Consider the following 17,462-nt stretch of genomic DNA (forward strand, 5'->3'; position numbering starts at 1 on the left):
TGGGAGAATTACTTATGCACTACCAAAACTGTAGTGACAAAAAAAAAAAATAATGCTTGTAGATTTCTTATTTTCTTCTTTGCAGGTTTCTCACATAGTTAATTCCGGAGAGTGGAATATAATCAATGAGTTGTTAAGTCTTTGAACAAATAAAAAACACCTGATGTTACAGAATATATCAGTCACGTCAAATCTAGCTGTTGGTGAAGGCACACCAATAAAATTTAGATTTCAGATTTTTAGCTTTCGTAACAAAAAGGCTGAGCTTCAGGATATTCTGGATTAGCAAAAACTAAAGGATATTGATTGAGCTGTATTTTTAGACTTGTTTTTGAGACAGCTCTATACTGTGCTCTGGGAGTGCTGTGGCAAGACACCTCAAGTCTCATGTTACTTTTCCAGCTCATGTGGATATCCTGCATCAACCTTAGGCCTTAATCCTACTGTCTCATTAATGAAAGAAGAGAGAAAGAAAAAAAGCTTACTCTTAATAAAAATTATGGCTATCTTATCTTAGAAAAATACAATAAAACTGTTTGGATCCTATTCTGTATATTGTTTTCTAAGTCTAGTCAACAGCTGAACACAAGCCAAGCACATTCCCTGCAAAACTGTAAGCTGTGCATAATAAATATGGTATGGATATAGGTTGCAGGATGCTCTGGAAGGGTTGGGGTCATCTAGAGACTGTTTGTTTTATGCTGGAACTCCTCTAAAGCCAGAGCCATATACTTCATAAACTGATGCATACTTAGGGTGCTGAGCAGATTAGGTGCTACTTTTCCCACATAAACTTGAAAGGCAATAATATTTTAGTTAAGGAATTTAAGAAGCAGTATTAAAAGTTTTAATGAAAGCTTTTATGGAGTACTACTTAGTGCAGAGCAGTAAAATATGCCCAGATCCCTGAACACAGGGTTAAATCTCAAGAACAAATATGAGCCTCCTCTTAACTTCTCTGCTTTATTGTTCTGCAAAATATCTGATATTTTTTATTGCCTCTTCCATGCTAAATTATAGGCTGGTTTTATCTCATACATATTTAAATTAGTTATGCTGTTAGCTGAAGCTGAAAAATCATTGTGTGCTTGGAGATACTTATTTTGTGGTTTCATATTGCAATCAAATGATCTTTGGTCAGTTTGACAATTGTGTTTCTCTTCCAGAGCTGGGAAGAATCAATTTTTTGCAAACACAAATTTTTAAGCTAAATCTGAAAGAAGACTGCATGGAAAAAAGATAACGTGAAAGATCTAGTATTTCAAGTTTGTTTGGTTTATATCAGAACTAGTAATTGTGTGTTTACACATCAAAATTTCACACTTTTTTTTTAAGCATCTTCTTTGCTGTTCTCTGCTGTCTTTAGATTTAGTCTAGTCAGCTGTGCAGCTGAATGAAGAATGGGCAACAATTCATAGAGCTTTAGAATTTCCTTTCTTGAAACAAGAGAACTGTGTGGTAGAAGCTGACAAGCTGTTTAGATGCTGATGAGTGGTTTTCTCTGCCTGTTCTCCCAGGTTTCCCTTGTCCACCTTCTGAAAACCGTGCGGCTTCTGCGCCTCCTGCGTCTCCTGCAGAAGCTGGATCGCTACTCCCAGCACAGCACAATCGTTCTCACACTTCTCATGTCCATGTTTGCCTTGCTTGCTCACTGGATGGCCTGCATCTGGTATGTCATAGGGAAAAGGGAGATGGAGCAGAATAACCCCCTTACTTGGGACATAGGTAAGTTCTTCCTTCCCGCATGGACATATACACACATGTGTATATATCCATAAATGTATGTAAATATATAAAAGCGCGTGTATAAGCCGCTCAAAATGTTAGGTTCTATTCAATCTTATACCACTATTTAGTGCTGTTTGTAGAGAAAAGGAAGAGACTGGCACTCTGAATTTCTGATCAATCTAAAGAAGAGGGTTAAAATAAAAATAAGTTAGAAAAAAATATTAAATAATTATAGATTTTTAAGAGTGATTCAAAGTTTGGAAAATTCAGGATCTGTATAGGAAATTACTAGATAGACTGCATAGAAGAATAGATTAGACAACTCATCCTGGTTTTGCAAATTAGGATCATTCATCAACCAAAACATTCCCTCAAGTGAGCAGATTATTTCTTTCTGTGCATTGAAACAGATAGGCCCTGAAATGTCTTCAAGTGAAAAACTCCCTTTGAAATTATTGTTTAGAGGATCTGCAGGTTTAGATTTTTGCAGAGCATATGAGGTGTTTATCAATGGAATGCTCATCTTTTGTCCAATCTTTAGTTTCTACCCCAACCCCCATACTGATCTGAGTGTTCCACATTAACTCTTCAGAGTTCATGCTTTTCATTTTTTTGTAATGAAACATCTTCCATAAACAAAGTTTATCTAAAGGTCAAATAGTTCCCCAAGAGAAAAAAATGTTTGGCATGGGGGAAATAATGCAAACACCTGTGACCAAAGTCTCAGTGATCTGCATTCAAACTGCAGATTGCCCTATTCTTATTTCCTTTAATTTTTTGTTTTCTTTTATCCCTATTATCATCTGTTTAAATATTATCTAATTATGAGAAATTGAAAGGAAAAACAACAATCTTATAAAGGTGCTTAACCTCAGAGAAGTGAGGATGCTGGGTCAGGAAGAGAAAAAGTAAAAAGAAGATAGTTCAAGAAATGTGTTTCTATAGGTTACTTAAGGATTTGTGGAGTCTTCTTATTCTTCTAAATTGATTGTTGATTTATCTTTTCTTTTGCAAACCAGGTCTGTGACCTGCTGCTGAACTCTTTATAGAGAGCAAACTTCTGACAGAAAACACTGCAGCTCTAGGGGAGAATATACAAAGAAAGCCCACTGTTCAAAAATTGGTAAAATACCACTAACAGAGAAACAAATCCAGATAATAATAATAATGATGATAATAATGGCTCTCTGGTGGGAAGTAGCTCGGAAGGCACTTTGTCAGCTTTTGTAGGCCACAAACAATAGCTGCTTTCAAAGCATGCATTGCAGTCCAAATGATGATGGTGGGCTGCAGCCTTGCTCCCTGGGTAGGGCTGTTGGCCACGCTCCCCATGCTCCCTTTTCCCCTGAATCAAGGACATGTTCAAAAAACTCTTCTCATATACCCTGGGGCTCTTGACATTTATTACTACGAAAACATTAACCTTCACCCATCAGTTTTATCCTTCCTTGGACAACAGTAGTAATAACCAAATGTCCCAACAACCTTATAGAACCAATCCCAGTTTAATTGGAATGGAGACATATCCCACAGGTCCCATTTGTATTTCAGTGCAGAGGGTTGTATCTGGGTTATCACAAACTGATCATCTTCCAGTGGGTTTCCCAGGCCAGAACTGTTCCTTAACAGCCCCCCACCACCAACTTACCTTAACCTGTGAAAATTAGAGGCATTCCCTGGACAGCTGTAGGTAGTGCGTTTCCACGTTGGATGGGCCAAAGCGCTTAGTGGTGTGTGATCTCAGACTTTCACTTTCTACATGGGAAAAGAGCTTTTCTATTGTGCTTACAGACAGGGAATTTTTTGGAATCTTTCTTTCTTAAAGGTGTGAGTCTGCATTTTTGCCTAGAAGGCTCTTCCACCACCTTAGTGGATGGTCTCTAAAATATTTAGATGCTATAAATTTATAATAAAAATTATACTGCAATGACTCCTGTAATGCTCTTACAGATATTAGTTCTAGAACTAAGTTAAATAATTTATAGCTTTGGGGATTAGTTTGGATTTTTTTTTGTTTGTTTGGGGTTTTTTAAAGTGAAATGGTTATAAAATGTTGAAGTTTTAAAATGTTAAAATATTAGATACTGGCTTAAAGAAAAGAGCTCCGAAAATTCCAGATATCTGTCATGAAGCTGTTGTTTCACAGGGACCAGTCCAGCACTGACAAAATTTCTGGTTAAATTTATGTGTCACATATATGAGCACAAAAATTTAGATTATGTAATTTTTTCAATCAGTACAAATTCTATTGCTCTCCACATGCAAATTACTTGCTGATGAAAGACAATGAAATTAAGTCTTGGTCCTCTGTGTATCTTTTGCTATTCTTATAATTATATGTAGCCAGCCTTTCTTTGTCATTTAAGAGAACTTCAAATGACAAGTTCACTACACCTCATAGCATCCACACTGGGGGTATTATGAGGGGAGAATAGTAGGTGTAATTTAGAGTATTAGGGATTAAGCAAAGTAAAATGAGGTCTGGAAATCATAATAAATCATAAGCAAATAATGCACACAGGAGAAATCTTGTTTGGAGTATAATTAAGGTAGTATTACTGTAAGGCACTGAGTACATCCTGTTCTCCTAAAGGAAGACCTCAACTGAAAAATCTGTGTTGTTTTGCAGAGTATATAAAAGAGGTTTCTTACTCCAGGCAAAGCAGTAGAATATGATCCATATGAGTGTCAAACCATGATACTCTTATACTTACAGGTTTTAATTTTTTAACTTTTAATTTTGATATATTAATACCAGAACTGGAGACTCAAGTTTCCATCAATGCATAATACTCAGAGTTTATTCCAGCCATTTCTAGTGGAAAATATTAAAAAAATACCATGCAAAATATATAATTCCTATACTTTTTTAATTAAAGGAAATGTTTCTCTTCCTTGGAAATTCTACTTTTTATTCTTCACTGGAATGTCTCAGGTGATGTTCACTTGAAAACAGTATGACACCTTGTATGGATGCTGCAATGTATGGAATAGCTGAAATATAGGAATGGGTTTGTTCTAAGAAAGGAAAATTATGTCTGGAATGAAAATATTAATTTGCTTTTTATGTTTACTGCTATTTTTGGGGGTAGAGGCAGAGGGAGAAAAAGGCTGTTAGCTTTTACTATCCCATTTAGTGCTTCCTCAGAAAGCCTGTAGCACAGATTTCAAGACTGAGGTTTGCTAACAGTTAAAGCAAACATTTTAAAGCTGCAGTACTGTTAACATAATACTTTGAACCTTGCTGTGCCATCAGATATGCACCATGGCCCAGATCTAGCAGCCTTTGCGTCTGTGTATCTATTTCTCTAGCTAATTTAAACAAATGTGATGCTTAATTTGCATTTGAATTGGGGCAATGGGAGTGATAACATTGTTCCTATGAAAATACCCAGAACAGAAAATGGTATATTGCTTTGTTCTTACTGGACCTAATTGTAAGCCTTTATTTCACTTTTTGTCTTTATTCAGGCAACATTCCCATGGCAAATAATTCAAAAATATGGTTACATTCACAAATTTAGCCACGTGGTTGCACAGTGAGAAAAGTGAACTGTCTGGGTCTAAAATGATGAGCTTTCATGATGTAGACCCATTGGGAATATTGTTAAAAACTGGACCTCTTGCTTAGCTCTGGTATTGCTAGATTTAATTGATTATGTGATTGGAAGATAAAGAGCATGGGCATTGGTTTTAGATGCTGGAAACCTTTACATCAGCAAGTTCTCTCATCTTAGGAAAGCGTTTTTTCATGTGCAACATTTTAACTTTAGTGTCTGATAAAACCATGGCTCTTGGACATATCATTCTCACCCACTGAAGACAGTGGTACAGTTCTTGTCCTGCTTTTCCCTTCTAGCATTTTCAGGTCCCTCTCTGTTACATTTCACCTTGTTCCTCTCATTTGTTTTCATTGGTGAAAAAAATGTTTCCCTGAGATATGGCATGATCTTCAGCAACTTGTAAAAATAAGATTAATTTTCTGTTAGCTGGCATGGAGTAGAGGCTAGAGTGTGTTTAAGTTCCTGGCTGATCTTAACAGTCCAATTCCATTGGCTCCCATTTCTATAGTTCAACTGGCATCAGATTTAGGCATGGGCTCTTTATTTGCAGGTTGCTGTTTTGTATTAATATATACTGAGCTATATACTATACCCCTTAATGATCTTATTAAACATGAGAAAATTATTCTTCTACCTGTCTCTACAGGAAACAAGTAATATTTAAAATATTTCCTGTTGCTGAAGGCACTCATTCTGTGAGTACCATGTGAGTTGTTGAAACCCAGCTGTCTTGAGTGTAGCAAGGAGATAAGGAGAGAGCCAAGAGTCAGGATGCTGGCTCCCTTAGATAATAAAAACTGTCAGGTATAATTTGTGGCACTGTCTCAAAAAAAATTCCTTCCTGTCCACCAGAAATTTAGCTGCAACTTTTTGTTGTTCCTACAATTCTGGATATGGGGGAGTTGTTACCCATGCAAAATACAGTAAAAAAAAAAAAAAAAAAAAAAAACCCTTTGTTTTTTTATAGTTAATAAATGTTTTCTTTAGAATAAGCTTTAAAATCAAGCCTGTAAAGGGCATTGTTCTTCAGCTACTTAAATCTTTATTTCAGGTGAATACCTCGAGTTTCAGCTCAGGTTTTTACTAATTTTCTATTAGCTTTTTAATGTATGGCACTTTTGAAAACAAGAACTCAATTGTGACTGAACCACATACTCTGCAATATAAAACTTAGACACACATTTTGTTTATCACACTCTTGCAATCAGAGCCTTTAAAAGGACTTGGATCCTGACTCCCAGTGAACACCCACAGTTAGCTGTCAGTGTCAGGGTACAGAAAAAGTTGCTCAGAACCTGAGTAATGCCAGTAGAAAATGCTGAAAATAAGACTGTGCCTTTCACTCAGGTGTTATATGTCCCATGTTGGACTGAAGTGAACAGCCTGAACTGCAAAAACTATCTTTCCCTCTGAGTTCTTCAGTAAATTTAGGTGCAGAGACAAGGTGACTCAAAGATCCCCACCTGGTGCAGATAGGAGGGAATCTCCAAGTGTCTTAATCATGTAAAGATTTTGGTGCTTCTGGCCCGATGCAGAAGTTGGCTGAAGTGGGTTTTCCAAAGTGCAGGTGTGCTACATCTTAGATGCAAACTTTAGGTTAAAAATCCTGAGTTCAGGTTCCTAAATTCTGCCTAAATCCTTTGTGGTCCCCAGGTAGCTTCACTCTTATCAGAATTTTGTAAGTCAGCATCAAGCTGGAATACCCATTAAGACAGACATTTACCTGAAGTTCTCTTGAGATTCAACAGCCTGGAAAGTTTTAGTGTCAGGAAGCTTTTTCCTAGTTAATGCTAAGAAACCAGATGCAGGTGGTTTTAGTTTTCACAAGGTCCTGAGCAATTTTGCCAGGAATTCTGAAGGTACAGATTAAAGCAGATCCTTGACAATAGATACTTGTGGCATCGGTATTATTCAGGTTAAGACTCAGGCTATCCTCTTTTCAGAAGAAAGACTATTTTTAGGTATGCGTGCATCTGCTAGTTCTTCCACAAATATTGTAGGTCAATGAACTAACAATTTTCTGGTATTCTTAGACCTGGCATAACCATTAGGTAAATAACAGTAGAAATCATATTGGAAAAATCAGTGCCATTACTTCCATTCTTGATCAATACAATACATAATTTGTCAAAGCAATAATTAACTTCTGAATCCCAGTGTTTTCATATTATAGGAAGTCTCAGAATGTACTGTAGAAGCAGGCAAATGTGAATGTGTTTTTGCAAAGAATAATTACTTAAATGGATAGACATGAGAGAAGGCTTGGTATGAAAGCTGAGATAGAGGCTTGTTGTTTATTTTTCTTTTTTTATATATGAATTATCTTCCCTATTAATGATCCTAGATCATTCCAGCTTTGTCCCAGTAAAATACTTCCTTCTGCTAAAGGATTAAAAACTTGGGTTTGAACGTGACATGAGCACTTTTTACTAAATCTAAACATTCAAAAACATTTTAAAAATATGAAAAATAATGATATTTTTTAAATGTGTTAATATCAGTCTACTTTTGAACCCTCTGAGACTGATGTTTGCAACATATTCTTAGCAACATGGTGACCAGGAACTTAGATTCAAAAAAAATAAAAGAAAACTGAGATTTTGTGTGATCACAAATCTCCAGGTAGTAGGGCTGTCAGGAAAATCAGCTAACAGAAGACACGTGGTAAAACTGTCGTGCTAAAGAATGATGAGGTTTTGGACGCAGATTATGGAAATATTTGGTGCATGCGGGTACGTGTACCTACTTCTGTATTCCAGACCTACCTTCTGGAGTTTGAGCCTGGACCTACATCAAAACAGCTTCCAGTAATTTCAACAAATGTTCAGCTTATGAAAAGCTGGTTCTAATGAGCTACAACTGGAGTCTTGGGACAGGCTGCAGCTGGCACCTGCTCTGGTGCTGTCTGGCAGATGGCAGGGCTCAGCACAGGTGCCCAGCACACCCTGGTCTGCTTTAGTGGGAACATCAGTTCAGTTTGTTTTGTGGCGCTGTAAGAACTAAGTGAATCCTCCTCACTGCCAGAAAGAGCACTTGTAAATTTCCAAGGATCTCAGCCAAGAGAACTGTGTTCTACTGTAAAATATTGGTCTGGTTTCACCGCTCCAAACACACATCCATCAGGTTAGAACTGACACGTGTAGATTTATGAATCCTTGTGCAGAACAAGAAAGAACATCATGCTGACTACACTGCACACACTGTACAGATATTATAGCGTATAAAATATTACAGTGCTAGCTCATTCGCTAGAGGTGATCAATTGCTCACTTCAGTCTGTCATCTCTCTACCTGAATGTTTGATTTTAATTTCTTTTCCAGTCTCCTTCATTATGTTCTCAATTATTGGTTTTCTTCATTTTCAGTCATTAGTAATAACAGAACCTGTTCCTCTGGAACTATGGTTCTGGTTTTGAACATGAATCTTTAAAAAAAGAGTTTTTAAAATATACTTATGTCATGCATGACTGCTAGTATCTTCAATTTAGCAAAATTAATCATAATGCTCTCTTGACCTGGGGTACCTGCATGGAAGGTCCGTTGTTGTATGGAATAGAAATATCTGTATACTCACCTGTCTAGTTTTTTGGTGGTTTTTTTTTTAAGAAGCAGAGCTGAAAATTCACTTTTAATTAATATTTGAAGGAAATTGTTGATCGTTACCAGTCTTGTGAAATATTTGGGGTATCAATATCTGGGAGACAGCCAACTAGTTTGGTGGTTTCTTGCAGTATTATAGAAAATAATTAGCCCCTGGAGTGTCATATAGAAATAATAAATAGGAATAAAGCAGACAACCAAATGATGATCACTTTGAAGCTATGAAACTTTTCAAAGTACTCATCTTACGAATTTCCTCAAACTGTACTTATTGCATTGCATGTACTTTGAAAAAGACAAGGATATACTGATATATTCTGAAACATTACATGGTGATGAAACACTCTAAAGCAGTTCAAACAGAAAATTTTAATCCCAGGAGAATATCCAACATTGGAATGCTTTTAAATAATTTTATTGACATTTTTAATCCTTACAAGTTTTAGTCCTCTGTGAAAGTAATGCTTTTATTGTATGCAATGTGTACATTTTCCATTAATTATTTGAGTGGTGAAAATAATATTTTATGTAAAATACTATATATGAGGCCAAATTTGGAGAAGCTTGTGGTGTGAAATATTAATGAAAGAAAAAAAATTTTTTCTGTAATTGGGTTAGACTTTTGAATAAGGAAAAAAATGAAACTTCATCTGGCTTTTGAATACATCCTATTTGCAGATAAATATAGTTATTATTTTTAGCACAACAAAAGCAAAGGCACATAGTATTTTCTGTGTCTGTCAGTCAGTTAAATCAGACACAGATAAATTTAACTGCTGCAAAGGAGATTCATTTGCAAAACTGGAATCACCAGACCATGAGTAGGAAGTATGTGTGGAAACCCATCTACCCATGGTAAAGGCCTACACTTACAAATTAAGGTCTTGGAAGGGCTTGGCCCTGTTTCTCTGTGTTTTGTATGTTAGATACATATTATATAAACAAATATATGCCATATATATCAATATACTTTCTACAACAGATTTTCTTTATTAAAATCTCTCTTTTCAAACCAGTGTATACTAGATCTTACCAAGATCTAAAATATTCATAGAAATTAAGTTTGTGGGAATTATTCATTTTCTGTTTGTAAACCCAAACCAGTGTTTTTGAGGTGCAGGTGTGTGAAACTAAAATATCATTTATTAAGCTGAACTGAAGCATTCCTTTTGCATTTAGATTAACATCAATTTGTATTTTAGCTGTTCTGAGCCTTTGTAAGTTTTCCCTGCTGCTCTTTCCTATAGGCTTAGTTCCTTGATTAAACTGTGTTTTCCTTTACACACCATACTTTGCCTTCTGATTGAACCATTTTAATCAATCACCAAACACCCCAGGACGGAGATACCCTATTGGATTTGTAGCCCAGAAAAAAGCAGTCATGAAAGTAGCTTATTAAATGGAGTGTGATGTTTTTGATATCATTATTAATACACGTCCAAGATTTTGTAACTAGTAAAAGAAATTTTGGACAGTTTTTAAGTCAAAGGTAAAAATCTGCTGCGTGGACAAAGCCCCTGAGATTTAACAAAGTGTCCTCCTGTGTTGAACCACAGATTACCTGGGTATCATTTATTAATTCTACAAAGCAGTTTTTATCTGCGTGGAAAAGCTGTATCTGGACCAATTTCTGCAGCCATGATAGAAATTCTCAGTGCCACACGTAGGGGAAAAATCTGCCTCATAAACACCTAGAGGAGGGGATGGTCCCAAGAGGTAAAATAACACCAGCATCTTTCCACGTGGCTTCTGTAATGGGAACACCAGAGAGTATAATTAATTGCAAGTTGAAAATATTGTGTACAGAAGCTCTGTTCAATCAATTTGAAGTTACATCAGAGTCTTTAACCCTTAACTGTACTTGGAGCTGTAGATCTCTTGGCTGCAGAGAGCTTCTGGGGTTTATTTAAACCCGTCAGATAGCTGAAGCAGGACTATCACATGCAGTAAATTGGGTCAAACACAGCTTGCTCCATCCTAGTCCTGAAAACATTGGCTGGGTAGCTTGTACTAGGGTTACACTACCCTCCTCTGAGAGCTTTGTACAATTTGCTAAAACATCAGTGTCTCCTACGCATTGGTGTATTAGGACATTCTGTTAGGACTTGGAAATTTCTACTTCTACTTTAAAGCTCATGGCTTGGCTGTTCAAAATATCTTTTCAATCCAGTTTAAATCCATAAAGCCTTTGCTATGTATTTTGAAATCTTTCCAGCAGCTGCTTCAATCTGCGATTGGACTGCCTCTCAGCCCCATCACATAGGTAGAGATCCTAGGGTGCTAGAATGCCATGTTGCATTCCAGAGACATCCCATGACTAAAATAACATTTCTTTTCTTTTGTAGCACAAGAATGCCTCACATGTTTAATGTAGAGATGTCCTTTGTATATATTCCTATATTCTATTTATTTATCCTCTTTTCCCTGCCCTTTTCCACAGCAGGTGCTTGATAAAAGAAGGATTTTCTGCTGCCAGAATAGAAAACCATTTCTGTACAGAAATGAAGAAATTATTCAAGAGTCTTTTCTTTCCAGTCCCTCTTCCATTTTCCTATACCCTGAAAAATGTTTCAGTTCATTTTGTACTTTCAGGTGATAGTGCTTAAAGTTACCTAGCATTTACTTTCAGTCAAAGAAGCCAATGTGAAGCTGGGAGAGTATGTCAATGAATTCTGCAGCATGTAAAGTTTTTCACAAGTCACATTCTGTAAAAGTAATTATACCTAATTATTTTAAATTGTTTTTCATTGTCAGGTTTAAGAGAGCTGGAGGTAAAAACACTAATGCTTAGGGTTCCCTTATGTCACACTTCAAAAAGGCCTGTCATTTCTGCAGACACAGATGTATTATTTCAGAACTGCGTCAGCTTTGAAAATGTAGTATACTTTTCCATTCAGACACCACTTTCTTCCTTACTTTTTACTCTTTCTTTGCATCAAGCCTGTATTACACTGCAAATTCTTGGGGCTTTTTTATTATCTTTAGATATAATTCAGAGTAATAGATCTCTGTTCCTGATCTCTCTCTCACAAAAGCCAAATATGTTTGGATCTAAACTTCCTTGATTCAAGTGGAACATAATAAAAAAACTAATTGAAAAATGTTACTTATGTTGTAGAATCAAGAAATAAAAAAGCTAAGAAAAAAAAAAGCAAATAAAGTGCTAATACCATTTATCATAGGGCTGCTTGTCAGAAGCAGGTCCCTGTAGAACACAGTGGCTCCTTAGATAAGAACACAGAGGAGAATATTTAGACAATGCTGTAAAATCTATGGAGCAAGCAGGGAGAGGATTGTAGCGAGGGTTAGCACACTTAGCTGTTATCTAACCAGCATGGATGTCAGCAATAAAGAAGACAAGGAGAAATGGATGTCATGTAGGCTGCAGCGGTCTATGCTGACCCAAACTGAACCCCATACTGTCATTACCATCTCCTGTGTCATCATGCAGGCCATTCAGATGGAAATTAACATGGTTTTATTGCAATTCTGCAATTAACCTTTCATTTCATTTCATTTGCAGTTAGACCTACAAAAGGAAACAGGTTCTGTGCTGAGGCTTCTGCCCCTGCTTCAAGGCGTCTGCCCCTTTTTTGCCAAACTGGGAGACTGCATTTGAGCAGGCAGTAGGTGCTGAGAGTTGGCTCGATTTCTGGAGTGAGGAGGTTGGTAGGAGAGGGGAAGGTACCACCTGTCAGTGATCATTTCTTGCATTACTCAGATTTAAAAAGCAGAGTCTGGAAGTAAACAACTCTACTCTTACAGGCTGCTGGTTGTTACACAGAATGAAAATATCAAATATGTGTAGTAAATTACACTGATTTTCTAAAAAATATAGTCCTCTTGATATCTTGCTCTTGCAAATAAACAATACTTTTTTTACAAAGGTTTAAAGATATTGATTACCACTTTCACTACCTCCATGAGAATTTATTTGCAGAGTCTGAGTCAGAACTTTAATATATTAACTCTTAGGACTGAGAAATAGTCATAAGAACTGAAAGACTTCATTTTGTATTTCTCTGACGGTGAGACCTGAGCAGGTGAGAACAGCAGGGTGGAGGTGAGATTAATTTACTAACTATGCCATGCTGCACACACTTAGACTCAAAGTTTTGCTAGCAACTTTAAAACTTACATTCTGCAAGGCTGTGTTGTGTGGGAGATTTTGGCATATTTTGATAATGAAGCTTTCATTTTGAAGTCATCTCCATTGCTTTCGGAGGAGAGTGCTTATTTCTTTAAAAAGATATGAATAGCCTGCCTGTAGTAGCTCAAAACCTTTTTGGCATGATTTGGACTCCAAATACATAAAGCTGCAAAACAGGATTCTAACTCTTTAGCTGACACCATAAAAAACACTCCTCATTACTATAAATTATATTGCAGGAACACCTGGGGTGCTACTTATGGGTCAAGGCCCTCTTGTCTCCATTGCTGAATTAAAACAGGATAAAAAGGCTGTTCTTGCCCAAGAGGATATTACAGTCTAAATATAAGATCAGAAAAGCTCCAACAGATGGGTACAGACTGATGGAGCACAGGGAAGCAAAGAGGGCATAGATGGACGTGCTCTTTGCACTGAATGGACGGCCAGCACAAACATGTCTAGCTCCAAACTTAGCTGCAAGGCATTTAATAGTCTGGGAAAGGACAGTAACAGCCAGTTTGCCTAAGGAACAGTAATGTTAAATACTGAAACTCTTTCTGCAGTGACATCATGAGCATTTCCTTAAAGAAGACAATATTCACTTTATTTAAATGCTTCTGATTATGGCCTTAAAATTTTATCTCTTAAATTGCCTATATGTTTATATTTGTATGGTTTACCTATAATCTATAAATTAAATTAACATTATACTATATTACAAAAAAAGTAGTTAACTTACTTATGCTATTTTTTTTTAAGTGTAAGAACACCAGGAAAATATAGTGGGTAGAACAAAGCAAGATAATTTTCAAAAAATGAAAAAGTGTTTTTCTTCACTCCAAATATGATAATGGCATTAGAGCTGTTTGTAAACTATTCCTCATAAAAATAAAGCTTCTAATAAAAATAGTTAGCTATATTAAGTGCTTTGCATGTATTGCATTCAACTCTTGCAGAAAGTTGATATTGAAAATTTCCCCATCTTGTCCTTTCTTTGGACCTCATGATCTCCAAGGTCTTTTCCAACTTATTTGATTCAGTGATTCTGTGATTCAATGATGTGAGGAAGAGAGACTTGCAAAAGCAAGAGGGATTTAAATCTGCCATATATTCAAACACAGTCATCTAACAAATTACTATTGAGAAGAGCTGTACTAGCTTATCACAGAGAAGAGTTTCAAGAACATTCCTCTTCTAAATGTACTGACTCTTTGATAAAGGAGGCTGAAGGGAGTAATGACCTAGTTTCTCAGGAATGCAGGTGCACTGACCATGTATGCTGGAGCTTCTTGGCAACAGTAAGTCTAAATGTTTAGAGAACTGTCATAAAATATCAAGTGGAATGTGTTCCTTTCAGATCTGCTGAGTCAACTCTTAAAATCCTTATACATAGCTCTTATATGTAATATAGATAGGTTTCTACCTTGGAATAAATGTATCTCTACTGTAAGGGGAATCTTTATTACATTATACTCTGAGACTGGGATGGAGGTGTATTGGAGTCTTCCTCATAAATATGAGGAGCAGATCTGTCTGATTTGTTTAGCTATGCACAGAATACCAGCTGCATGTTCCAGAGATGCAATCTGCAGCAAGGCAGTGTAGGGGTGAGGAGGACAACTCACCCAGAGCCTTTTGGAGGTGATAACCTCTGTGTTCCTGCAGAGCATTAGCTGGCTTTTTGAAGACTGTCTTGGAGCTCTGCCCAAAGGGCTATCTTCCCCCAGTACCACTCCTTCCTTTCTTCTCTCACCAGAATAAGCTCAACTTGTAGTCATGAGGTAACTTCTCTGGAAAGACAACATTTTGCCACATGGTGGAGAAGAAATGTAAATAGATGATTCACACGAATTATCTACCAACGTTAAGCATCTAAGGGCTCTGACAGTGAAACTTTATCTGGGCTCTTCCTCAGGGGTTTCTCACAGTAGAAGAAAAAGTTCAAAACTTTATTTTGCAGACAAAAGAAGATAGGATATCATCTAGAAATTTTAAGATTTAATGCATCAACTATAGCTGGATTCTGGCTAGAAATGTGCAGAGCTTGAAATGTGTGAAGCTGTTGGTAATTCATGTACACTGTGTTTTGTAGAGTGTTTATGTAGCATTTTGCATTAGATGGAAGATATGCCAAACTCCACAGTGTTCTAACTTGTTGCTAACTAAATGTTCTAAAATACATCTTTCCAACATTGTTTTCTAATAAAATGCTATCATTGCAAATATTTAATATCAGGACTTTTGCTCTACTGTTTTTAAGCCATGAACATGCCCAGCAGTGATTAATCAGAGGCTTTTTGCATTATAATTCTTATTGTGCCTTTACTGGAGTGGATTGCAAGCTTCTCATAGGACATACCTCTCCTTGCACTTATGGCTTCCCGAAATGAAAATGTATTTAACAGACCACACCTTGGCAATGACAACAAATTATTTCCTACAAGGCAGTTTTGTCTATATCTCAAAGGCGGCAGCAATATTACCATGAGAAAAGAGAAATGCTACTTTTTTATTCTAAAAAGAGATACTTCCAATTCAGACTTGAGTTTTATCAGATAATTAAGGCCTAATTTTCAGGTTTTCAGCACTTTTGTGGGCTCAGCTGTTTTTCTTGTTATAAGGAACATTGCAATTAGATGTTAGATTTTTTTTTTCCTATTTTAACGCCTTGACTGAGCTCCTCTTCCTACTGAAACTGATTACTTCATGGAGTATTTATTTCACCATGAAGGTTTCATTTTCAATGAAAACAATGGGTCAGTATCTTGTTATGACTTTGTCAAATTAGATGAGTTAAAGCTCTGCAAAATGTTGGTGGTTTTTTTATGCTACCTTCCAAGCATACATTCAAGTAGAAATACAAAAGCCAATTTATTTACAAAGAGTATTCTTTAGCCTTATAAAAAAATTCATGTTTCAAATCAAATTAACTTTTGATAGACCTGACAGAGGTTAGGCTTGTATCTAAAAATGCTCTAACACAACAAGGAGTACACATTTAGTTTGGAAAGCTCTATGGGTTTTGAAAGTATTTTAAAAATATCTGTCTCAACGTACATCTCTAAAACTTTCCCTAAGGATCTTTGGGATGATTGAGTTTCCTCTAGGTTATTGTACCTGCAAAGGGTAAGGCAGGCATTCAAAAGGAACCAGATATGAAAATATTAATGTCACCTACCTGCCTTGGACTGCAGAGGTTTGTGCATCTTTAATGTCCAAGCCTCATGAGCAATACAGGAATCTTTAATTTTCACCTTTGTTTTTGTCTTCTGACTGAATTAAGTCCAAGTTCAAACTCTCTGGATGATGTTACAGATGCTCAAAAATCAGTGGTAAAATTCCCCAAATCAGCAGAAGATTACAATTTCATCTGATATTTGATCCATTTAAAAAAAATGTAGATGCAAGGGTCTGAATTGTCAGCTTTATTAGGATGTGTTTGTGCCTTGGATTCTGGCTCATGATGATCTCTCACTTCATGTGCTAGTTTGGGAAGCGATATAATAAAAATTCTATCCAGTTTCTCTACAATGGAAATCAAATGGCCAATTTATTGAATCAAGATATTCCTAATGTTCACCTGAATTCTAATATGACGATGATCCTCAAAGTTGCTACTGGTGGATCTATAATTTTGTAGAGATGTCTCATCATGGTTTGTTTCTGAGAATGATGTGGCTTTGCAATTCTCAGCTATTTTACTTGTAATTTTAAAATATTCCATTTTGTAATTTTCAGTGTTTGCAAGCTCCGCAAAAATATGCTGTTAATATTTTCACAGGGATATTTAAATGACATATATAGCACCTACATGAAAGACTAGAATTTTTCTTTATGGATTAGACTTTAAAGAAGTTAACATCTGAGATCTGAAGTATGAAATCTTATAAAATTTGTTCTCTCAGCTCTGAAGATTTTATCTGCTGAATAGAAAGAAGCACAGAGTACTTTATGCAAAAGGGATTATCTTTCTCCTCTTTGATTACATATTAAAGGAGTTTTTGAGGTGTTTGCTTTTTTTCTTACATATTGTCCGTAATGTGCACATTCAGCAAATAAATGTATATAACCTTCCATATATGTCTCACATTTTGGCACTTGAAAATCTAGCAACAGAGGTTAAGTATAATCTGCTGGAACAAATTCAACATAGCCCTTCATTACCTGATTAGCTGATGTAACCAATACACCAGAAAGTTGCCAGGGATTATGACTTCAACATAGAAAAATGGGGGAAAATACTAAAATAGACATAAATTAGATGTAAAGGTATACAGATAATGGGTTTCAAAAGTAAGAAAAAAGCAATGCTATGATGTGTGGAGGGCAGATACCCCTGCCTTGCGTTGATCCAAAGCACTAATCCCATCCTTGCTGCACACATGGCAGTTCCAAGTCAGCACAGCTGGTGTCTGGGCTCT

At 36.3% G+C, this 17,462-nt stretch overlaps 1 protein-coding gene across 2 annotated transcripts in view; it reads left to right on the forward strand.

The window, feature by feature from the left end:
- Nucleotides 1-17,462, forward strand: part of KCNH8 (potassium voltage-gated channel subfamily H member 8) — a 186,575-nt gene that overhangs the window by 116,272 nt on the left and 52,841 nt on the right. For both annotated transcript variants that reach the window (XM_085568971.1, XM_021538123.4), the window contains exon 7: nt 1,518-1,725. In XM_085568971.1, coding sequence (XP_085425097.1) covers nt 1,518-1,725 — 208 coding nt within the window. The remainder of the gene's footprint in view (nt 1-1,517; nt 1,726-17,462) is intronic.

The sequence above is a fragment of the Lonchura striata genome, chromosome 2 (assembly GCF_050655825.1).
Source record: "Lonchura striata isolate lonStrDom1 chromosome 2, ASM5065582v1, whole genome shotgun sequence".
Taxonomy (NCBI): Eukaryota; Metazoa; Chordata; class Aves; order Passeriformes; family Estrildidae; genus Lonchura; species Lonchura striata.